This window comes from Megalopta genalis, chromosome 12 (assembly GCF_051020955.1).
Source record: "Megalopta genalis isolate 19385.01 chromosome 12, iyMegGena1_principal, whole genome shotgun sequence".
Lineage (NCBI taxonomy): Eukaryota > Metazoa > Arthropoda > Insecta > Hymenoptera > Halictidae > Megalopta > Megalopta genalis.
Window position 1 is genome coordinate 7,305,473 of NC_135024.1, and position 25,981 is coordinate 7,331,453.

Consider the following 25,981-nt stretch of genomic DNA (forward strand, 5'->3'; position numbering starts at 1 on the left):
GTGGCGTCGCTTTTACGGGAAACTGAAAGCAGTGATCGCGTGCGTAATTTTAAATCCGAGCGAAAAAGCAAAGCATCCTGCGAAAGGCACAGAGGAACGAAAGAACGCCGTAGGATTGCAGCGTCGGCATTAGCAGGAGCGGGCGCAGGAGCAGAGGCAGAGGCGGGTCCTTGGGTATGCAGCGTTTCCCCGTGCTGTTGTCTGGTGACTGCAAATCGCCGTGACACGGGTCCGTCGAGACGACACGGACGGCAGGTGCACGGAGATCGTCCGGATCTTCCGCGCTCGCAGCCTCCGCCTCCTGCTCTCTGCGCCTGCTGTTCGGCTCGCGGCGATCATAAGCGCGCGCGAGCGGAGAGACGAGCGGCCTCCGGCGAGCGTGTGCAACGAGTCGGCGTCCTCCCGTTGCAGGTACACGGGCTCGTTACTTGTGCGCGCGCGTTGCGTACGCGCGCGGCTCGTCCGTCTCATAGGATACGCCTCGTGGTCCCTCGGCGGGTTCGTGTGCGGCCTAAGTGCACTCCGCGCCGCTCCGTGCAGCACGGTGCATCGAAGTGCACGTTGTTTTTTTTTGGACAAAATTCAATAACTTCCGTTCTGTTCACGATAAAGACGCGAGACAAAGCGGGTTTATTGATTTATATCGAAAGCAATCTCGGTTTGGCGATATCGTAAATTTCTCTCGTATTTTTAAGTATAAAGAACGATATTTTTAAACAAATCATCGATTTATTGCGGATTTTCTGTTGATGGATTTTTAGAGCACTCCGACTACTGACATTTTCTTTGAAACTCTTAAAACATTCGTGTCTTCGGCGAATGCGCTTGGAATCAGTCTTCTGCCAAAAATTTGTCAACTTTCTGTGCATAAATAGGATTATTTAGGCATTTTAATATACGCTGCGCCTCATCGCTATAAAACCACCTTAAAATTCTTACTCTTTATACATAAAGGTTAATTTAATAATGAATGAAGTATGCTACGTTCGAAATCGTATTGGAAAACAATGTATCTTTTTAGGACAGATTATGTTTAAACAAAGAAATAGCAAAATACTGAGTATTTCAGAAGTGTACAGGATGTTTCTGGATTATGGCAAGGTATCATTTTTGCCTCTGGAAGTATGCTCTTAAATGCTTTTTCTTCAAGAGATATTTACTATTAAAGTTGTAGGACTTAGTAATGTATAATTACGTATATTATATAATATTATTATATTATTATTATATTATATAAACACGTATATTACTAAAAGAGTTGTTGTATTTATTACCAAAGATAAAATACCAATCATTGACAGAAGAAATGGTCGATTGAAACTGTTTGCTTATCATTTCGCTACATGCTTTCACTATTCTCAATTTTAATGTTTCGATGTTATTAACAGGTTGCTCGTACAATTTTTCCTTCAATGCTCCACACACGAAAAATATCCATGGAGTTAGATCCAACTGGCAACTCCAGCACGCAACTGATCCCATCTTCCTGGAAAATGAATATTAAACCAGGGATCTTCTACCATAGTGAGCGTGACAGCCATCCAATTGAAACCACAAGTTTTCTCTCGTGTTTAAAGGAATGTTTTCTCACAAGGTCATAATAATCATTGTCTAAAAATTCGAAAAATCCATTCGCGTTCAAGCGATTTGCTAGAAAATGAAGTTTTTACTTCGGAAGGAACTTTAGAACGAAATATCTCTTGAAGAAAGCATCCTAGCGAAGCGATCCTAAATTCGTATATAAAGTTCGACGATTTAACCCGGGAACACCCTGTAGAACCAAGCCTGTAAAGATCATTTTTCTTGGATAGATCGTCAGTTTTGCATTGAAACGCGTTACCAAATTATTGTCATACTTTCATTTTATCGTATCTTGCGTGAAATCGTTGCGTAATAAATTGTTCTAAATTGCAATAAATTATTCTATTATCGTTCTACAGTTACGAGACAAGATCCTTCATTCGTTATTCTATTAACCAGAATATTTAAAAAGCTGAAAATTTGTTGGTGGTTTTATAGTTGCACGAGACGCGGCGCAGTACAGCGTAACCATAGTTTTGAATCAATACGAATCGAGTGACTTTTTCGATTTTTGTCCCTGGTTCGGCGCACTGTGCGCCTTGCCGCCGGTGCAGCGGACGCGGTGCATTGTGGTGTGCAGCGAAGACGAAAGGGGCTGAGGGAGGAAAGAAAGCTGGAGGAGGCGGAGGAGGAGGAGGAGGAGGAGGAGGAGAATGACGACGGCGGCGGCCGCGGCGGTGCAAGGGAGACACGGAGCGCGGCGCGCGGCGCGGTGCAGCGCATGCAGTGCACCAGACAAAAAACGATGAGCTGCGGTGGGGGCCAGACGGGGGGCAAAAACACGCGACGGGCCCCAAACCCTGCCGCTGCTGGCCCCTCCTGCGCTGCGCTCTGCGCCGCAACCGACTCTCCCTTACGTACGCGGGTCTCCCTCCGCGCCGCCGACACGACGCGCCGACGCTGGCTGCCTAAAGAAACCGGGGATGGGATCGGGTTCGATACATCCTCGGAAATTTCTGCTCGGACGATGGTCAACGCCGCTCTGCCGCCTATAGTTCGATCCACTATACCGACATCCCTCCGAGCGGCGGACCTCTGCCTCGCTTCGTCGCTCGAAAATATCGATTTTGCTCCACGGATTCGCACGGAATCCTACGCTTTGACCCTTTCCGCTTCTGGTTCGCAGCGGACCGCGAGAACGGATACGGATTCGACGTTTCGAGGTTTCCACCGACCACTTATTTTACTGGTCCGCTTACGCCTGCTTGCTGGGAGAATCGTCCGAGCGGTCCTCGATTGTGCCAAATACAATAAATTCTCCCTAATCGACGCTCGTATTGTGCAGAAAGATGGAAATTTCGGAAAGACTAGATACGATTATTCGATTCTTCTGGCTCGTTTTTATAATTATTTGTTGCCAACGGCTATGAAAACGAGTCACAAGGCTATCGTTCTCTTCCCAAATTGTCCATTTTTCTGCACTTGAAATTTTTCTGTTTTCTTTCTTTCCTTTTCTTTTTTTGTTTTCTTAATTTCAGTCAGTTTCGATGACTCCGAACAGATTATAGAACTTCATGCCTTTATGATAGAGAAGTAGTTGCAGCAAAGTTGGACACAGATTTAATCTTATTTTTCAACTTCTGCAATTTGAGCGTCAATTAGGGAGAATTTATTGTACAGCAAATTCTTCCTAATTGACACTCCGCTTGGAGACAAAAATCGACAATTTGGGAAGACGAGGTACGATTAATCGAGCCTTGCTGCTCGCTTTTATAATTGTTAACAATCGGTAAAGAGGTTAAGAAACGTGTGAGAGTTACTTTTTCTTTATCATTCCAAGTAGAGTAAATTCTCCCTAATTGACCTTCAGCTTATACACAAAAGTGGACAATTTGGGAAGAGAAGATACGATTATTCCTATCTAATTGTTAACAGTCGGTGAAGAGGTTAAGAAACGTGTGAGAGTTCCTTTTTTTTGTCCTTCCAAGTAGCATAAATTCTCCCTAATTGACCCTCAGCTTATACACAAAAGTGGACAATTTGGGAAGAGAAGATACGATTATTCGTATCTGATTGTTAACAGTCGGTGAAGAAGTTAAGAAACGTGTGAGAGTTCCTTTTTTTTTGTCCTTCCAAGTAGCATAAATTCTCCCTAATTGACCCTCAGCTTATACACAAAAGTGGACAATTTGGGAAGAGAAAATACAATTATTCGAGCCTTGCCACTCGTTTTTATAGTTACCGATTGTCACCAATTATAAAAGCGTGCGGCATGGCTCGATTAATCGTACCTGCTCTACCCAAATTGTCTATTTTTGCTTTCAAGCTGAGAGCGTCAATTAGGGAGAATTTATGCAGTCCTGAAAAGTTGACGTTGATGCAAGTTTCGAAAAGTTGAGATTTCGATGGAAGTTGCGACGAGTTTTGAGGTTTCGATGCGAGTCATGAAAAGCTGAGGTTTCGACGCGAGTTATCAAAAATTCACGCCGGAGCTAGTTTGTTATTCGAAAGATTGTTTTTAGAAAGTTTCGTTTAACTTGCACCGTGCAGGTGCACGTCGAACGTAATCGGACAAAAACCGCTACGTAGATCCCATGAAATTTTTAGCTTCTTAGCACGTTGAAACCTCCGCGCAGGATATCCGTATCAACTTTTTATCAATATAAAACCACGATAATTCTAATTTTTCGAATTTCCGGATTTTAAGAAAACCGGAGGAACATTATAAAATTGTTACATTAACTGTTACGTTTTATTGTTACATTAATTTGAATTTATCAGAATCATGAAGAGAAAAGAACTATTTTCAATTAACCTACATTTCCTACAATTAACGTAGACAATTTTTATTTTCCACGAAGATCCGTTGTCTACTAATAACTATAATAAAACTAACAATATAGGAGGACATATCTGTGGCTGCAAAGAAAAAATGCCGCGAGTCACGTGTTCTCACATACGAGATATTGTCGCTTAAAGTTCCGATCGCTGACGCATCGCACCAGTACTGCCTCAAATTGCATAATTTGTTGTGTCTATAGCATTTGTCTCCGCGATATTTCTCCCGATAAATACGCGAATCCCATATGCTGCAGTTCGATTGATTAAATTGAACTTAAATTTTTTGAAACCGTGACCTCCGCGGTTTTCCTTGTAGCCGCGTATATAACAATTTCATCCGAAGCAAACGATTTAGCTGAAGCAACAGAGAAAGTCCAGCAGCGCTCAGAATTTATAGCGGCCCTTGGAAAGGCGTTTAAAACTTGCTCTCTCGGCCGTTTGTATTCGCGAGACGCGTTTCCTCTTGCCCAGATACACAATTTCTCTAAAACGTACAAAAAGAAACTACGAGAGAAAGGAAAGCAGGACCAAAGGCTCGGGCTGTGTGTTTCTCTCTCTCTCTCTCTCTCTCTCTCTCTATATATATATATATATATATATATATATATATATATATATATATAACAATATTCTCTCTATATATAATAATCCCACAGTTTCTCGTGCCTTTCGCTCGACATTTCACGGTGCATTATCACGGCACTCGATCATCGCCGTCGATCTGCCAGCATCGATCTCCGAACGGTCGTTAGTTCGCGCGACCAACGCGACTCTTTTCCTTTTCCGTTTATCGTCGCAAATTCTTCGCACGTTAACCGCGGGATTGAATAATCGGGAGCCCCGAAGCCGAGATGGTTTCGAGCGCGCTAGCTGCGAAAGGGGGTTCGAAAACTGCCCTCCCTCGTAAACCCAATTCAACGCCGATGCTCTTAAACGCCGCTCGAGACGTCGCCTCGTTTCCATTCAACGATGCGCCGGGCGTGTCGGACGAAGATAGCGGCCGAGAATGGGTCCTATGGAAAGCGAACGATCCCACGGCACGAAAATCGTATGCCATGGCCGATCTGGTCCGCAGCGCGAGGCCAATCCCGCGTTCGTTCACCGGCCAATAAAAATTAGAGCGCCGGTGCTCGTAACCGTTCCAATCGATGCGGCCGTCGCGACCGAAAATCTATTCAAATTGATCATGGGAACCGGGCGTATCGACAAAACCGCAGGCTCCACGATCGGCTGGATGAATCGGCGCGTTAAGGACGCACGACTGGATTTACGTTGTTAACCCGGCCGGGCCGGGTGGGGCCGCCGTTTCGAAAATGGTCACCGACACGGCGTCGTTCTAAATATTTCAAGTGGACCGCCAAGGCTGACAATCGTTTTTACCGCCGCGGTTTTCCGACGCCGGTTTTACGACCGGTGTCCCCGTTTTCTGAACGGGTTGCACGTTTTCTTTTTTTTTTTTTTTAAGCGATTACGACGGACGGTAATGGCAATTATTAGACTACAAATTTTCATGTATTTGTGCTTCATGCGCAGAGATACATGAAAATTAATTGCTGCTGAACAAAAAAAAAACTATGACTTTATAATATAATTGAAAGCAAAAATTTATAAAAATCTGCAGTCATGCTGTTCAGAATCTTCAGTAACAGCATTAATCAAATGATTTTCACGTCATCATAATCATTCAATCATCGTAATCAAACAATTTTCATGTATCTCTGCTTTGTACAAGATTATAAATACTGATACTGTGTACTTTTATAATCTTGTACAAAGCAGAAATACATGAAAATTAATTGCTACTGAACAAAAAACTATGATTTTATAATATAATTGAAAGCAAAAATTTATAAAAATCTGCAGTTATGCTGTTCAGAATCTTCAGTAACAGCATTAATCAAATGATTTTCACGTCATCATAATTATTCAATCATCATAATCAACAAATTTTCATGTATCAAATAATTTTCACCATTTTCATCATCATAATCAAAAAGGTTTCATGTATCTATGCTTTGTATAAGATTATAAGTACTAATACTGTACTTACAAGATTATAAAAGTACAGTATTAGTACTTATAATCTTATACAAAGCATAGATACATGAAACTTTTTTGATTATGATGATGAAAATGGTGGAAATTATTTGATTAACGCTGCTACTGAAAATTCTAAAGAGCATAACTGCAGATTTTTATATATTTGTGCTTTTAATTATATTATAAAGTTATAGTTGTGTCCAGTAGCAATTAATTTGAGCTGTATCTTTCTTATCGGTTTTAATCCAATTCGTATAAAATAATCTATAAAAATGTGCGCTTTGGAATCTTTCTTGACTCGATAGTGTTGCAAGATATTCCGATGTCTTGACAACTTGTTCATCGATCAGCTTTGAAATTTTTGATACACTCGTTTTCTTAATTTCAATCAATTTCGATGACTCTGAACAGATTATAAAACTTCATGCTTTTAGGATACACTTGATTGATTAGAGAAGTAGTTGCAGCAAAAAGTTGGGCACAGATTTAATCTTATTTTTCGACGACCAAACACGTTTGAATTCTTAGAACCTGCACGCAGACTTTTATCAAACTCTTCGCAGACTTTCATCAAATAATAAAAATGATACAAATGAAAATGATTCTCCAGTAACTCAGACATCGATACATCGCTCCTGAATAGTGATAGCAACTGTCCACAATTCGATCTGTCTGTAAATCTAGCACCAAAGAGAGTCCATTCAAAGATGTCATCGACACGATCCTGCAACATCGAAAACATTTTCCACTAGTTGTTAAACCAACTCCTCCTAGACCATCCAAATCAGAAACATTTGGTACAAGTTAACGAACCAACTCCGTTCAAAAGATCCAAAACGGAAACATTTTCCACTAGTTAACGAACCAACCTCTAAAGGGTCTGAGCCTGTCATTCAAAATCGCGTAGACGCCAGCGAGTAGAAGCGTTTACGGGTTTCCGCGCGAGAGAACCCCGCGCGCCGACGTAGGGTTCCAGGACCTTCAGGGATTGCCAGCTTACTGCCAAAACTTCCAGCCGGGCCGGCAATTTATTCGGTCTGCGATATTCTTTGCCGGGTTCACGGCATTAGCGTTATTAGCCGGGCGCGGCCGGCCGGCTGGCCGGTGTTTGAGCGCCGGCAAGCGCGGCAAGTCCGCGCGGGCTTTCTTCGGCAAGCTCGAAGGGAGGAAGGCAAGGTCGTCCTGGCAAGTTCAGGCCCCGGCTCGAGGAGGGAGCGGTCGTCCAAGTGGGCGAACCGGCGTGCAGGTCGCCAAACATTTCGCGTGTCAATATTTGACGGAGCGTTTAGGATGTCTGGGCGTCTGGACACGGGGCGAAGATGCCCGAAAGGTCGGAGGTCCTTGCACCTTCTCCGCGGACGCCGCTTTGTCCGCGACTCGTTTTCACGAGGTTAATCTTCTGGTGCCACCGAACCGAGCGGACGGATCCGCCGAACCGACCAACAAACGCTGGACAGAACGCTGTTCTAGACGAGTCCGCGTTTCTGTGTTACGCGCGTCGTTGGATTCTTCGAGTTCGAATTATGCGACATTTGTACGCGACGAATTGTGTACGCATCAAGCTAGCCGAATTGAATCATAGTTGTTCGCGGACGCCTAGAATTGTCCGACAATGAACGTGGACATGGTTCCGAGAAAATCATAGCAGGAGTCGTAAAAGCTGTTCATTCTTATATTATTCCTTTGCAATCGAGTGGCGACTCTGAGGCGCCACTAAAAATTGATATATTATTATTTTCAAAATCGTTGTAAGAGCATCAAACTCGTTTATATTTAAAAAAACTGTTAAAATTGCATTATACTTGCCAGTAGGCTCAATTTCGTGCGCATACATCGCGAGAAATTATATAAAATAGAAATACTGTAGATCAGAAATCATGTTTTGGATTTCGAATTTAAATAGAATTTCGAATTTAAATTGTGTACGCATCAAAAGCTAGCCGAATTGAATTGTCGTTCGTGGACGCCTAGAATTGTCCGACAATGAATGTGAACATGGTTCCGAGACAATCATAGCAGGAATCATAAAAGCTGTTCATTCCTAGATTAACCCATTACAATCGAGTGGCGACTCTGAGGCGCCACTAGAAATTGGTGTACTATTTTTTTTCAAAATTATTGTTAAAAGCATCAGACTCGTTTATATTTAAAAAAAAGAACTGTTAAAATTGCATTGTACTTGCCAGTAGGCTCAATTTCGTGCGCATAAATCGCGAGAAATTATATAAAATAGAAATACTGTAGATCAGAAATCATGTTTTGGATTTCGAATTTAAATAGCTTCGACTGCAAAGGGTTAATAAGCCTGGCCTGGTCGCCTATTTCAGACATCTTCTCTCAAAAAACAAAAAGCCATGTCGCCTTATAGAAACAAAAAGATCGTGTGTCTTCAAACATCGTCAGACAATACTTTAAAATACTTTCTCGAATACTGAAAACTCGCGTGCCGGACGTGGTCGTAAGAAATTTAACAATTTCGGTACAATTTCGATCGCGATGTCTTCCAGTTCTCTTCGCTATTTATCGTATTCTCATTTCAATCATCTTCTCTGAAAAAACAAAAAGCCCTGTCGCCCTATAGAAACAAAAAGATCGCGTATCTTCAAACATCGTCAGAAAATACTGAAAAATACTTTCTCGAATACTGAAAGCTCGTGTGCCAGACGTGGTCGTAAGAAATTTAACAATTTCGGTACAATTTCGATCGCGATGTTTTCCAGTTCTCTTCGCTATTTATCGTATCCCGTCGAGTCCGAGCGTCTAATATTCGTTGGCAGGTCAGTCCTGTCTGAAACCGTCTTATTTCAAGAAACGTAAAACTGGCAATCGAGGTAGAATCTTGCCGTCTGGTATCTTTTTGACGTCACGATCTTTTCGCGAAGGGTCTCCGTTTAGTTCTTTAGCACGTGACGGTCCCATTTTACATCACGATCGCGGTGATTGCAAACGACTCGACCGATCGCGCCAGCCGATCGTCTCTCGAGGCGCTGATCACCGTCTTGCTGGACCTCGACAGAAGTACAGGGTGTCCCAAAAATGTCTCGTAATACGGAAATATGAGGTAGCCGAGATCATTCTAAGTAACTATTTCCTCTGCGAAAATGCGACCTGCGGCTTTGTTTACGAGTTATTAACGGAAAACACTGACCAATGAGAGGTGAGGGCGCGAAGTTCGAGAGCCCGCGGCACGAGGCTGTGACAGAAGGTCGGGACGGACTCGAGCCGCGTTCGAAGTATTGAACAAGTCGCGAAGCGTGAACTTTCCGGATCTTTTTTTTACTACGTAACAGTGATATTTTTAAGAAAAACGCTGTTCACCGTTACTTTAGAACGTCCGAAGAATATTTACTAATTTTTCGGACCCGAAATAATATGTAGTTTAACCGTTTTAATTGTCTGGCGTGCACGACACCTCGTGTGTACCATATGAAATTTTTATGCAAGGTGTACAGTGAAGATTAACAAAGCTCGTAAATCATATTTTACTTTAAATAATTCCGTGTCCGAACAGAATTCAACGAACGATTCGCAAAGTTGATTTAACCTTTTAGGTACGGCTGAATGCTGCGCGAGGCTATTTCTCTGGACGGCGGAGTCTGATGTGTACTGTACAGAGTCTGATACTGTATTTACAGGGTGTCCCAAAAATGTCTCGCAATCCGAAAGTGGCGGGTTGCTGAGGCCATTTGTAGCAACTTTTTCCTTTACAAAAATTTTCTCCGAGGCACCGTTAACGAGTTATTAACGAAAAACAGTGACCAATGAGAGTCGAGCTCAGCTGGCGCGAGGCGATCGTGCCAATGAGCGGAACTGGGCTTCGTGCGCCGGTTGGCTGGGCCGCCTCGCGTCAGCCGTACTCGATTCTTATTGGTCACTGTTTTTCGTTAATAACTCGTTAACGGTGCCTCGGAGAAAATTTTTGTAAAGGAAGAAATTGCTTCAAATGATCCGAGGAACCCGCCATTTCCGGATTGCGAGACATTTTTGGGACACCCTGTAGACTGTTGTAAATCGATGCGAAGACAAAAGAAGTGTGAAACAATGCATACGAAGACGATTATTTGATTCAAACGATGAGCGAGTGAGCTACTAGAGCAAGCCACTATAGTGGCGCGTCGTCCAGAGAAATGACATCCGCGAAAGCCACTATAGTGGCGCGTCGTTCTGAAAGATGACATCCGCGAAAGTCACTATAGCGGCGCGTCGTGCCTAAAAGGTTAATAATAAATAATCGCGTTAAGGGACGTAAAGGTTAAATGTATACGATCACGACGATCGGAGCAGAAAGTAGACAGACTAAGTAGAACAAGCACCCAGAGACCAGCCGGATCAGCCAGCCAGGTGGCTCACCCTCGATTCTCAGCACTTGGACCTTTGGCTATGGCTTGGGAACAGTTTGTCTGTACTTTTGGACACTCGTGGATCGGGCGCGATCGCGCAGGACGATTATCAAGAGGAGCTTCGGTCAGCCAGCGATGGAAAAGAGAAAGATAGAGAGAGAGGGAGGGAGAGAGAGAGTGCCGGCGATTCGCGAGGGTCGTTCACTTCCGTCTCTCAAGGAGGAACGCTTGGCATTCCGGTCGACCACGCGATCAAAGGCGAGCACGGTTTTTTCCTGGCGGCGAGATTTCCCTGAAGAGGTTTCCGAGGGACGGCCTTCAAGACTCAGCGCGAGCCAACTGTCGGCGCTCGCCGGATCGTATATGCCGGCCACGACTCGCTGGGACCCGCAAGAGCGGAGAAGGTCCGGCACACACCGCTGTATATAGCAGGATCACGGCATATTATCCTGATCCCCGAGGCGGCGTCCCTCTTTTCCCTCCTCTTTTTGCCTCTCCTTCTAGCGCCCGACGCGAAATACACCGAGCGTCAGGTAGCCGGGGCTCTGCGGCTGCGGCTGAGGACTCCGACTGGCTCCCAGCTCCTCCTGTCCGCCGTCCAGAGGCCCTCTGACATGGCGACAGAACCGATCACAACGGTGATCCTCTTCCACGGCCACGATTTATGGATTACTCTCGAGAGCCGATGCCCGAATAAATGGCCGTGCGCGGACTTTCGACGCGTCGCGTCGCACTGTGGTCCATCGAGCCTCGTGACACCTAGCCGGATAACCGTGGAAAATGCCGAAGCGAGAGTGCGACGAAAAATTACCGGAACAGGAGTAGTCGCGTGATAGATGATACTATTTTTTATCGCAACGCTACTTAGCGGCTTCATTGTCTGTCTCTGGAGTTTCAGGCTTTATTTTGTTTAACCTTAGGACGAGCTCCTGGGGTTGCCGGCGAACCCGCGAAATCTTTGATTTGTCTCTGCAAACGTGTGAATAAAAATGTGTAAAACATTCGAGTTATATATCGTGTAACTTGTAACGTATAATATATACAGGGTGATTCACAAATTAGACCCAACGATTTTTCAGCTCTTTACGATGGTCTGATGAAAAAATGTTTCTTATCAAAGTTCATTAGTATTTAACCGACAAGAGATTGCAATTGTTTAGATTTGAAAACAAATTGAATTTTGATCAGAAACAAGGTAACTGTTATATTTTTTAAATGAAACTAGGTAATTTTAACTGCATTGTATTGTAGGCGACGTCGAGACGAATTCAACGAGCTGCTACACGATGACCTTCAGATGATATTGAAGGAAAAATTGCCATGAATCGATTGTCACAATATTTCGTTTTATATAAATCTTTCTTTTGTTTTATGTTGCAAATGCTCATTTATTCAATTTCAGAACATTAATAGTAAGCGTAAACACGCTCATTTGTTCATATTTACATTCGAGACCTTGGTGTTACGTATCGCGGAATTATTTCAAATATTATGGCAATCGATTCATGGCAAATTTTTCCTTCAATATCATCCGAAGGACATCGTGTAGCAGATCGTTGAATTCGTCTCGAAGTCGCCTACAATATTATGAAGTTAAAATTACCTAGTTTCATTTAAAAAATATAACGGTTACCTTGTTTTCGATAAAAAATTAATTTGTTTTCAAATTTAAATAATTTCAATGTCTTGTCGGTTAAATACTAACTTTGATGGGAAACATTTTTTTGTCAGGCCATCGGAAGGGGCTGGAAAATCATGGGGACTAATTTGTGAATCACCCTGTGTATTCGATATAAATTCAACGAAAGAAATAATTTAACAAGTCTGTTATACAATTATAATTACCCAAAAGTCCGAATCGACGAAAATTACGTTCTAACGTCTTCGTTCCAGTCAAATTAGCTGGCTTCACATTTTGCAATTTCATTATACATCGCGTTCTACGAGAGATCATATCGCGCAAAAAAAACAGCGTTCGCAAAATTCTCGACGCGTTAATAAAAATTCGTGTCATACGAGACCGTATCGCATCGCGCAAGAAAGACGGTAGGCATCGCGAGACTGTATCCAAGGGATAAATAAACGTTCCAGATCCGTGATGCGAACGCGAAAAGCAACGTTCGCCGCAGAAGAGGATCGAGCGTCTGGGTTCATCTAAGTTCGATCATCGATCGCGTGATTCCGATAATGATCGCAGCCTACCGTGCGCATGATAGCGCTGGGCGATCGTGTTCGCATGCAACCTTGAAAAAAAGAAAAGTTGCGTGAGCGAAGAAGAACCACCGAAAAACCTTCTCCGTGGATTCACGTGTGTATATTCCTCGAGTAAAATCCTCGAGTTTCTCTTTTATTATTCGCTAAACTGTTACGATCGCCGTTAATAGCTCGCTGTCGTTGATCCCCGGCTACCTTCCGACAGTGATAAATTCCGGGAAGCAGCGTTCACCTGCAACTAGTCCGCGGTAACGATCCCGGCCGGCTCGGTTCCACCGAATTTCCAGCGTCTGGACAAAGTCCTTTGTCCACGTCGGGTTCGGCCGGTGCGCGACCGTTTCGCAGAAGTTTCAGCCCGGGGTCAGGGACCTCTTTTCGCCCTTTCCTGTTTGTTTTTTTCGTCGGCGTCGCTGTTAGCGTCTCGACGTGACCACGGGGCCACGGGGTGTACCGTCGCGACTCGTACGGCGTTTAACGAGCGCTGGGTGACGAGCGGTTCAAACCGTTGAACCGGCGATGATGAACGTTGATAAGGTTTTATGGTCGTGTCTCATCCTGTCCCACCAATCGTGTGCCCGCGCGCCCGTCGCCGTGTGCACACACGCGCGCGCACACACACGCGCGCGTACCCACACCACCTTCTCGCTCACCTCTTCGAGCACACGGCGAGTTACGAGCGCACGACGCCAAAGAGACGGTTTTCGCCCTTATTCTCCGCTGGGCGCGGAGAAAATGCTGTCGCTTTATGAAAAACGCTCCCTTCCCTTCCTTCTGTTTTCCGAATTTTTTACGCCTCTTCGCATCCATTGGCGCTGTTCGCGCGCGTTTCCTATCTTCTCGCCGCTTAAAAATAAAAAAAAAACCGATAACAGCCGTATTCTCATTCGTTCGTTCGAGTCGATCGAGCAAACTTTTCCGAACTCCGTTCGAGGGCGTCATTTTTTTACGGAAGGTTAAGACCCTGTGTCAGTAGCACGGTCCCCGTTTCACCGGTTGGATTGGTCGGCGAGCTTTTTACAGGTTCGTTCGCGGCGAAACAAAAGGGCTATCTAACTGTCCGAGACACGTCGAAGAGAGCGGCGAGCAGACTGAAAGAGAAAGCGTAAAGAAAGCAACGCCGTTATTTTTCTTCCATTACGGTGCAACGGGACGAAACGTTTGAATCGCGTAACACCGTACGCGGCTAAATGGAAGTTCGCGTTTCCCGTGGGCGGCCGGGAAACAGTCTGCCACATAATATCCGAATTACACGGAGGCCTTGGTCCCGATGCAATTTTCGGCGGGTATCATTTGCACAAAGGGGGGAGGGGTGGGGGCACATCAAAGGGAACAGATTCCCTTTCGCCCGAGAAAAAATAGGGAAGCGGATGATATTCCGTTTGATAATCTAACGGCGCGGAGGCGGCGCGAAGCGGATCGGAGCGGGTGACACGGCGCGGAGCGGCGCGGCGGGAGAGAAAGATTTCACGGAACGCGGGTCGCGGCGCCGCGCAATTTTGCAAAATTTCGAAGACGAGGCGGGCTTGAGACGTTAGGCGAACGTCGCCGAGCGTGACTATAAGAAATTTTCCAGTCTCGTACACTTTCTGAATGAGGTGGAGACGCGGCGCGCCGGATCCCCGGAGCGCGGAGGGAAACTCGGGCTGGAAGTTCGTGCCTCGAGTCTCTTTCACGCATCACGTACGAAATTGACTGGAAGCGGGAAGTTAGTCGATACTTTCGTACATCGCCGCGCGAACGACGCCGTGAAAAGCGTCCGGAACCACCGTTTACAGCGGGACGTCCGTCGCGACGCCTCGCGCGCTCTCTCTCTCTCTCTCTCTCTCTCTCTCTCTTTCTCTCTCTTTCTCTTTCCCGCGGCCTTTTTTCCGCCGGCGAGAGGAGAGAAATTTCGAGCGGAAAAGCGGCAAAACGTAGAGCGGCCGGCGAAAAGCGAAAAATGGAGGACGATGAGCGCGCGGAGCGAAGAATTCGGCGTGGCGAAGGGAGAGCGGCGGAGGGGGAGGGGCAAGAGAGCGGGAGCGACAAATGCAATTCGAACGGCGAAAAACGAGCAGCGTAGAGCACAGATTAAAAAGCGAAAAAATGGAGAGCGGACGAGAGAAAACGAGGTACACCGAACCGAGAGGAGAAAACCGAATAATGTAGAATGAACAGTAAAAAGCTTGCAATGTATAGCCGGGCTGCAAAAAGCGAGAAATCCTGGACGGGGCGAAAAGAAGTGAAAAAATGTGGAGCGAACAAGCGCGAAAAAGCGAAAAAAACGTTCGGTAGGAACCACAAAAAGCGAAAAGTGTAGAACGCGTGTGTAGCAAAAAACGGGACGCGTAGGACGGAGGGCGAAACGATTTCAAAGCGTAGAACGATCGGTAGGGGGCGAAAATATGTGGAGCGAGCAGCAAAAATCGAGAACGAAGTTCGAAAAACGAAAACCGTACGGCGATGTGGAACACGCACGAACTCTTCGAAGGTCGGAACTTTGTGGCGAAACTTTTGATTCCTCGCTTCGTTTCAGGATTTCGCTCTCGGTTGTTTCGTTCTCGATCCCGCGTCCGAAAAATCTCGAAATGCTTGCCTACCTTTTTCGTCGAGCAGTTCCTAGCAGCGTTCTCGTGAACCACGCTCTCGTTTCGCGATCGTTCCGATAAGAATCGATCAGAAACTCGAAGAAGCATTATGCGGTGATTTTGCGTCTACGCGTGGCGCCTTTCAATTTTCTAAGTCGGCGGCGAACATCGAGATGGAAGCTGTTGATAGGCGCTTACTCGAAATTATAGTAAATCGAAGCGGACAAGAAAACGTTTGCGCGGATTCTTCGCGAAAGTCAAGATCGTCCGTCAATGTACAACCGGCGCCGTTTCCTAGAGCCGAAGTTATCAGAAGCAATATTTCACCGAACGTCTACATCCCTCAGGAAATGGTTTAGGAAGGAATGCGGCCGCAAAAAAAGCCGCCTATCACTTATCACTGCCATACAGATTACGGCGCGGCGTACGCGTTTCGCTCTCGAGTGCAGCGCGGTGCTCGTTCCGTTCCCTTCTCGCTCGAGCGTTTAGAAAATAGTGCTACAACTCTGAAGCGTGGTCGCTACAAAAATACAATAATCTCGGGCGCCGTGAAGAACCGTGAAATCCCGCGGCCCTTAAAAATACACGCGGTAATATCAGCCCGAGAATATATAAAGTCAGAAATTAACATTCGATTCGTGTAACGCGCGAGATCGAACAATATTTTATTCCCGGCGGTATTCTTCGATTCGCGACTCGAGGAGTTTAGGCGGCTTCGGCGAGCATCGATCAACATTTTCGTCGTTATATAATCTTTCCGGCAGCGTTCTTTCTAACGGAATGTGTCCATTTGTTGACAGTGAGCGCAAGCAGCTACATAGTGTCAGTGGTGCTCGTCCTGGTAGTCGGAGCACTGGTGGGTGTCCTGGCGACGGTATCGCATCATCTTCATCATCGTCGGTTGCTGCTGCACGAGCCGGCCTCCGCCTCGATCTTGCATCACCATCGGCACCATCATCATCATCGTCATCACCGGGAGGAATTGCCGGCGTCGCATCAACGGCGTCTCCTGCTGCAAGATCACCGTCGTCATCCTGGCACACCGGTGAGTCTTTCGTTGCTTTTCAACGGGAAAACAGAACGCATTTGTCAACCGCGTGCACCGCTTGCTGCAACATCATTCCTTCCAACGAAACCAGCCGCATTCGCGAAACTCTGCGCGGCGGCGCGCATCGGCGCATCGACTCTATCATTATTTCTGCAGGCGTCTCCGCGAACTTGCGGAACTTCACTCGGAAGAATCGTCGTTAGCTCTGCGCTGTACTATAAACCCGGTGTTCCGATGCAAAATTCAGTCGCGCCGCTCCTCTTTGCGCGTCCTTAGAAGTATGTAGAATTTGATAAGGCTTGAACGGAGTCCGTTGATTCGATCGAATCGACGCGGAACTCTTGAATCAACAGCAAAATCCGTGTTTGTCGATCGAGCAAACGCGCGCTGCAACTTCTCAGTCCTTCCACTGAAACCGCGCGCATCGGCGCATCGATATTTTCGTTATTTCTGCAAAGATTTTGGACAACTTTCCGAAGCTTGACTCGACGGATATCGCTTCGCCAGTTCTATGCCGCACACCGCGAAGCAGGTGTTCGATGCGAAATTCGATTGCACAATTCCTCGACGTATTCTTACAAGCGCGTAGAATTTGATCACACGCGCGAAAGTCTCGCCGATTCTGTTGGATCAACGGGGAACTTTCGAACGACAAAATGAAACGAAGCGCAGAGCTATCTGGCACGTGCAACAATTCGAAAGGCTCAGCCCGCCTTATCCTAAACATGACTGCAATCAAAACAGCATTGCATCCCGAACGGCTCGCCGTGAGAGCCGCGTACACACGTTTTCCGCGTTCCTTCTTGGTATCCGGCCGCATAGCTGACGCAAATCGTAATTCTCTCGATAGCGTGCACGATCGTACCTCTCGTTATTGGATCGTAGGAGCGGAGACACGAGCGAGCGGGTCGCGGGAGAGGAGGATGGGGAACGGAAGCGCGATTTCCCATCCGACGGAGGTAGTTGCGGGCAGCGTCGTCGACCTTCGGACGAGATTATTACGCGATTCGTGGAACGTCGAAGGCTGTCTGGAAAAAGCTGCTGATATCTAATCTCGGCCGGGATGGTAGCGCAGCTGCGCCTATCTAGCCCACATGTTTTCCTCTCGGCCTCCGTCTGGAAAACCAGACCGCGAGGCCTCCTGCGTCCACATTCCGTCCGCTTCTTCTGCTTCTCCCTTTCGATCGCTTTCCCCTGCGCCTTTCTTTTTTCTCCTGCCGCGAACAGGTGTGGCTGCGAACCGACGCGACACCGGATCGAAAAACGGCGAAAACGCCCCCGTTAATTAACGCAGACGGCGGCCGAACGCGCCGAATAGAATCAGACGACCGTCGGGCATTTTCTACCGTTGCGATGTATCTTCGTACGAAGGTTGTAGTAAATACTTTGCGAAAATTGTGCATTTTCTTAGGATCGACTGGATTCGTTTTGACACGCGTGGCGATCTTTTTCACAAAAATCTGATCGAGTGTGCTTAGGATCGTTTATTAATTTTATTAGGCCCCGTTTTTTTTTAAAGAACTCTTTCTAGACGCGTTAGATTTTTTTTCTGTAGGCCTTGATGAGACACGTTCAGATTTAAATCAATTGTGAGAAACTAGAGTAATCGATGCTCTACTGTCTATTGTCTGCAAAGTTTTATAAAAATCGGTGCGCGACACAGCCTAAAATTGGATTTCGTTACGAACAAGAATTAATGTGGTTTGTGGTTTGTAAACGTGTTACTTTTAGTTAATGAAATCGATATAAAAACTGTGCTAGCTAATTACAGAAAATACGATGCAGCAATCAACAGAACAGCCAATAAACTGAATATCCCATAGAGCGTGTCAAAAATAATTACTAGACTGCGGATCTTTGCATAAAATAAAATCTAGTTTTATCAGATGCAACGAAGACGTGTCAAATAAAAATTCCTTTCTCTAATAATTTCATTGGGTTGAAAATAATACATAAGTGTCCTTAAATTCTTTTAACCCTTTGCACTCGAAGCTGTTCCAATTATATTTTAAACATATTTTCTGATCTACAGTGTTTCTATCTTATACGATTTATTGCGATTTATGCGTATGAAAGCCTATTGGCAAGTACAAAACTTGCAATTTTAAGAGTTTTTTTTAGACATAAACGAATCTGATACAATTACAATTATTTTGAAAAATAGTATAGCAATTTTTAGTGGCGCCTCAGAGTCGCCACTCGAGTACAAAGGGTTAATACTTTCATCGTTTAAAATTTCATTTTTATTACAATTTTTTGTGACAAATGCACAACATCCGGACAGTCTAATAATTAGTATAGAGAACACGTAACGATATTCAGAACGGTCGAACGGTTGCGAACAGTCCGAGATTAATTTCCAGATGTACAAATACCATGAACGTGTTGCGTCAAACGACAGCAATTCGGAATCGGTTAGAAACGTCATGAAGTATGTACATACACGATGAATCTTTCGCAATTACGAACTCGGAAGATAAACATCTTAATAGCAGCATTATCGTACCGGTCGAACGATATCCAGGAACGTAATCGTTTCCTCGATTAGGTAAGCTCCTAAAAGATTAAGCAAGCGTTCTTTTCGTCAATGAATCTTTAGCATTAGAACCAGCCCACGCGTCTTTATGCAAAATGAAAATGTTTCGCGTTCGTCGCGGACGTCGACGAAGGAAAGAATTCTCGTAATTTAGAGTTTCGCAGGCACAGAGAAAACGAATGTCCTGCGAAGAGATGATTCCGCCTTCGTCGAAGAAGAGGCGTACTCGCGACAATCAAGGCGTCCAAAGGCAATTATTTCTCGATGTTCTGAAGACTCTCGGGCGATTCTCGTTCCCCGCTCGAGCTCGATGGTGCTCGCATCCCGGAGATTTTTCCTTTCCCGCGATCTCCATCCTCGGCGACGATCCTTCGCGTCGCCTCCACAAAAGATTTATTTCCAGCGGACGCGACAAGACCGCGATAACATCAGCGCCGCAGACACGGAGCCGAGCGAAACGGGAAGACGGAACGGATAGAGACACGGAATGCCCCTGATTCGATTTGTCTCGCTGGTACGACGCGCTTATGGCCCTGACGTCGGACTTCCGGAACATGGGACGTATTGTTCGCTCGGCGAGATCCTCGCAGACGCCTATCGATCCGCCTCTCGCTGCTCTCGCGGACGATTCTGCACGCGCGCGGCCGCCTGTCGCGTAAATGGAAATTAGTCGGCGGATTTTCACGTGTTAGGGAATTAGAGTGGTTTGTCACTATCGGGAGATCTTATTGATCACCCGAGTGCCAAGCAATAGTGGATTTGCCCTATTAGTTAGACGCGCTGCTGCGCGAACACGTAGGAAGGAAGCCCTGCCGAATCGGCGAAACTCGATGAAATTAAACTGTTATCGAATTCTGATCTTTTGAATTTACGCGTGTTCGAACACTCGTAGATCATTCTTTTGTTCATAACTGAGTTAAACTGGCTATTTCTCAGGCTCGGTTATAGATTCTTAGCTTTTTACGCTTTTCCGAAATCGAAGGGTGCAGTGTAATACTTCGTTTTATTTTCGCTCAGATCTTTTGAATTTACGCGTGTTCGAATATTCGTAGATCATTCTTTTGTTCATAACTGAGCTAAACTGGCTATTTCCCAGGCTCAGTTACAGATTCTTAGCTTTTTACGTTTTTCCCAAATCAAAGGGTGCAGTGTAATACTTCGTTTTATTTTCGCTCAGATTTTAATCTTTATTTTTTTCGCTTGGTCGACGCACCATTTCAACAACTATACGATTAACGATGATGCCAACGATTCTCAGCTTTATTCATTAATTTTTCCAAACATATTTTTGAACATTCTCTTCGTAGATCTATTGTTTTATATGTCGTTCCCGATGCAACAGCGATTTATTTAATTCAATTTCTGTAAATTGAATAATTCGGTGACGATTGGAATTAGATCAGATTTTACTAGTCCATGCTTTACACATTAAATCAATATAAATTTTATTCAATCTCAAATTTAATATTTTAGAGGAACACATGTTACAACACGAAGAAACAGACGAACGAATGATTTTTCACTCTGAGGAACTAAAAAATGTAGGAAGAAGGAGGAATGTCATACATTTTAACCCTTTGGCCAACGAGTTATTTCACTTCTACCTATTTGTCATTAATAAATATTATATTTATCCGCCTAGCAATCAAGTATTAATACAAATTAAATCTAATTTCGATTTAAACTAGACGCATAACCACCAAATGTAATAGATTCCTTTCGGAATCTTCATCGTGAGTCTAACAAGCTGTTATTTATTTATTCTTCATTTACGGATAAAAACCCTTTAGCATACAATGGTTGATAACTAATTAATTACTGGTACGTAGTAAGGATATCAAAGATGTTTCGTATAAAAGTAGTCTCGGAACACAATAAATCGATCGATTTACAGTATTTTTTAACATGCAATGTACAATAATACGATCGATAGAATTGTATTCGTCACAAGACAGCTAGAACATGTAATTATATGACATTTTTCATTGTTTTTAGCCGTACAATCAGCTCTCAAAGTGTGCCCCGCATGTTACGATACACCTTATGTAGCGCAAAGGGTTAAGAAAGTCCACAAATCTTTTAAAATTCGGCACCCTGTGCATCCTATAAAATATTTCCCCGCGAAATAAAGCTCGGTCGAATGCATTTTGTGCATTTTGTCATGAGAATGTCCAGCAAACTTTTTCTCGCCGTCTCGCGTAGTCGCATACGCGCGATCACTATCGATTACGCGCGACGAAAGAAGCCCGGCTGGAGGACTGTTCCCGCAGCAAGGCTGCTCCTCGAGCAGCCTTGTGCAGAGAAAGCAGAAGGATATCTCGGGTCGGTCGTCGATATCGTCGGACAGCCGGCAATGGCAGAAACAGATCTCGTCGAGGACTTTATCTTCCGGCGGCGTGGCTTGTTCGCCTCCCGGATAGACGACGCTCCATCACGGCTACCGAGGAGTTAAGGGTTTCGTCCGTATATCCGGGGCCATCGATACCACCCCCGCAGCCACCGGCATCGCAGCGGCGCGCCGGCGGTACGTGGAAAATGGAATTTTCGAGTGTTCGTCTCGTACGTGACGCGAATTCAGCCGATCGGCCGCCACGATTCTCTTGTTTCCGGCGTGCACGCGCGCGTCTCCGCTCCGCTCCGCGAGAGGATGCCCGACACGTGCAAGTGAAAGGTCGGATTTCGCAGGAGGTAAACGCTCCGGAGAAGAACCGCCGATACCGAGCCGGCTCCTCTTCCTATCCTCGTGTCCTCGTACCCTTTCTTGGACATCCTCGCGAGCCTGACAACATGATCTTCGCTGTTCCCGCCGCGACACCGGCTCCTCCGAAAGAGCAATGGCGGATCGATCGCGTTTTTATTCAGAGGACTCGGATCTACATCGTTGAAGCTAGACTGCGGATTTTATGAAATCGTGAACAACCAAACCGCGAAGCTTTTTTTATGCGAAATGAAAATTGCCTGGAGTGCTGTAGAAATATTAATTTCTTTTATTTGTAATTTTAATGAGTTGCGAATGATACGATAATATTTATAAAGTTTTTCGGATGTCTATTGTTTCGTGATCGATCTGCACATTTTTGTCGCAAATGCATACGATGAGCAGGTAAAATTTAAGACGAAAGGTTTAATCCTTTCGGTGCTGACTGAAAATGTTCTACTTAGCGGAAAATACTGATCCAGGTTGATGCAATTTGATAAGGTTTGAGGCCGGAGTTATGTAAATTTTGTAATAAAACTGATAATCACGAAATTCATAAAGGAACGCATTGAGAAATAAATATTCCATTTGTTAAAAATATTAAGAAGACAAATTTGTCGCAAATACTGTTGCCGACATATCGTTGTTCGGTATTATAAGGGTTAAGAATATCAATGTATTGCTTTCATCTTATTAAGATTAGTAAACAAGGAATTAAATTTCTATTTCATCCCTATTGCTTACGGATAGTGAAAACGATGTTTATTTTGCACGAAGGTACACAGACTAATTGTGCTAATGAAGTCATTTTGTGAAGAATTTTCTAACCGACAAATCGAATGTTTTTATCGAACGATACAACTCTCCGAACGAGCCAATAAAAATCCGCTTCTCAAAGCAGACTTGCATAAAATGTTACACTCCAGTGACAACAATTAACGATTAATCAAATCGCAAGATCGCCTCTGGTCGACAGATTGAGGGTTGATCGACGCTGTCGGGGATTAGATTTGCGACTTCGTTGTACTTTCTTCGCAGGTACGCGCTAAAATAACACAAAGCTTCGGAGCTTCGCTAACAACAATCGTTAGGAACGCACTTGCAATCGGGAGACCTAAACAGCCCGGATCCGGCCAGACACCCCTCGCCATAAAACACCGCTGGCATCGCAGATTATCCCCGATTCTCCGAAGCAAGCCATTAAACATTCGCGAATTATTCCCCGAACGGTTCTGGTATCCGACCGCAGAGCGGAACGTAGCGCGCGGCACCCGGGTTGCGAGCGGTTTAAAACGAGGCGGAATAAGGCGGACAATCTGAATAAGTTATCAGGTGCTTGGTGCTACAAGTAGACCAGTCGCGGTTCAGAGAAGCGCTTGGCTAGCCTCGTCGAAGGTAGCGCGCGCGCGCGCGGCTTTATCAGCGCTTTGGTGGCACGGCTTGGCACTCGGGTCGAAAGTTTTGTTGGCATGCGGGGTAGCCGGTGACGGGCGTAAAACCAGTCCAGCGGGTCCCGGCAAGGGCACGCATAGATTACGAGTTAAATGGTTTTAGGGGTAAGGGCATCGACGGCGCGGCGGCGCGACGCGGCGCGATGCGACGCGACGCGTCCAAAAGGAACGACGCGACGCGGCGAGCCAGACGGCCGCGTCCCCAGAAAAATCGGCCGGACGGTCATTACTTGCCGCGACACGCCTTTTTTATCGGCGATATCGTTACGCGTCGGGTAATTGGAAGCCATTTCAAGTTCTCCATCTCTCTCTCTCTCGCTCTCTCTCGCTCTTCTTTTCTCCATCTCTCTCTCGCTCTCTCTCGCTCTCTCTCGCTCTTCTTTTCTCTCTCTCTCTCGCTCGCTCTCTCTTCCTCTCTTCCTCTCTTTCTCTCTCCTCTCTACTTTTCTCTCTACCCTCGTCTCTCTCCGAACGTCCTCCGCCTGTCCCCTTTTCTCGTCTGCCTCTTTACGTCCGGATGTCTGGCCGTCTCGTCTGACCACGGAGCTCAGTGGTGCCGTTTGCCCGAAAAGCGGCAAAAAATCTGTAAAAACGAAACTATCCGACAGAATTTGATCTAATTTTATGGTCGCCTCTAGATTGTGGGGCGCGTAGTGCACGGATGTGTTTCAAAATGAAACGATAGTCGTATTAAATTAGAATCATAGTGGCGGAAGTCATTTTGTTAAAGTCAAAATGTTAGAGAGACAAGTGAAATAAATTGTGAAGTTGCTATAAATTAGCTTAACTCTAAATTATCATGATGACATTCGAACAGTTAATAATAAGTCAATTATTTCATTAATTGTTTATTTATTCAAGTTCAGGTTTCTCGATTCCTGAGCAGTTTTACCAAAATGATCTTATGATAAACTGTAACATTAGAATGACTGAATTCTTGCATCTGACACTTTAATGTGTTACATGCCTTTTGAGAAAGTAATAATTGATGTCCTAAGCGAATTTTTTTAAGTACATACTTTAAAATTTAAACAGTAAAGAAAAATGTGTAATGCATTTGATTTATCGATTCTTCAAGAAAAATAATTTATGTGATATTAAACATTTGTTAATAAATATTTATTATATGCATTTATTATACAATATGCAATATATTATATGCATTTCACATTTATCGTTATTCTTTAAGACACATTCCTAAAAAATTTTAATCGAAACGCCAAATACACTGTAATCTCTGCACGATTCATTCTTGGAAATTCTGTAATAGTCGATATTTAAACTTATTACTACGTCCAAGTTAAAATTTTAAGAGAAACGATACCGACCCTGATTTTAGATTGTTTAAAGCAGTGCTCGGAATGCTTCGGAACGCAGCATTGGGCTCCGCCTCCTGACTACCGCCGCAGCGCCTCGCTCTCCGCGTTGCTTTCATTGGCTGTAAGTTGGAGGGAGGGGTCGAGACGCTGCAGCGGTAGTCAGGAGGCGGAGCTCAATGCTGCGTTCCAAAGCATTCCGAGCACCGGTCCAAAGAATATTCGGTAATGTTAGAAACCCAAAATAATAATTAATCTAAACCTAACAGCCTTTCGATGTTGCTAAAGTTGACATAATCCCTCGTGTACTCTGTAATATTTTTATACGCTGCGTACACTAAAGATTAAACACGAGAAATTACATAAATGTCGCACTGAAACCTTGGCGAATTCTGCCACCCTCGTGTCTCTGTAAAAAAATGTTATTTTTCAAACCTAACTCTGGCGCATTACGCTCCCACTGTTAGGCAAATAAACTGAACGCAATATTTTTCTAAAAATCGAACATTTGTAGAACAGACATCTCGCCGTCTCGGCACCAGTGTGTGACGTAACGCGCGACGTGGAATTAAATCGGGTCAATTAAGAACGCGTATTAATTTTGCTCATTAATCATCGAGTGGCCGCGCGCGCGCGCGCGCGCTCGCATGCGAGTACATCGATTATTTATTCGTAAATCAAATTTAATTACTGGCCGGGACGACCCGGCCGGGATTTACCCGGCGAAATAAATCAACGATTGTCCAGCGTGCGCCGACGAGAATAAGCAATGAGCACGGTCGAAGCGAAGCCCGGCCTGAAGTCTGCGAAGTTCCACGAAGTTGCGAGGGAGCGCAGAACGCCCGCCATTCATGATCCGAGCGCAGCTTTCCTCCGGAACTTCTTCTTGTCCCTTCGAAATTTTGCTGCCACCGTTCACCGGGAGTCTTCTGTTAACATTTGTCGGGCCGTTTAATTGAATTCGTTGCGGTCGTAATGCCTGTGCGGCATGTAAGAAAACGAAATCTTTAGTTATTACTAGACGCTGCGGATTTCATGCATTTATGACAATAATTAATAGACCGGGTACAACGCAGCGAAACCATTCGAAGAATTTTAAAACACAGTCGCGTTATTTTCAGATGTTCCAAATCATCGAACAACGAAATCAACGTCCACGTAGCTTCTGCATCTTGTAATTAGTGCAGACAATTCTTATTTGCACAAGATTACGCAGTATAATTATTAATTATCTTTGTCCTTGTCTTTGCTTCTTAATTTGATTCTTGTTTTCTTCAATATACTACATTGGATTAAAATCGGCTAACTAATTAAGAAGGGTGTGCATATAATACTTTATTCTTTAATTAAATTGTGTATTTAAACATTTATTTTTTTGTAAATTGTATTCTATTTATTTTTTAATTTAA

At 44.8% G+C, this 25,981-nt stretch overlaps 1 protein-coding gene across 1 annotated transcript in view; it reads left to right on the forward strand.

The window, feature by feature from the left end:
- The window catches only part of LOC117217431 (uncharacterized), a 236,332-nt gene that overhangs the window by 77,129 nt on the left and 133,222 nt on the right, over window positions 1-25,981 (forward strand). The window contains exon 3 of the mRNA XM_076525680.1: window positions 16,324-16,568. Within this exon, the coding sequence (XP_076381795.1) occupies window positions 16,324-16,568 (245 nt within the window). The remainder of the gene's footprint in view (window positions 1-16,323; window positions 16,569-25,981) is intronic.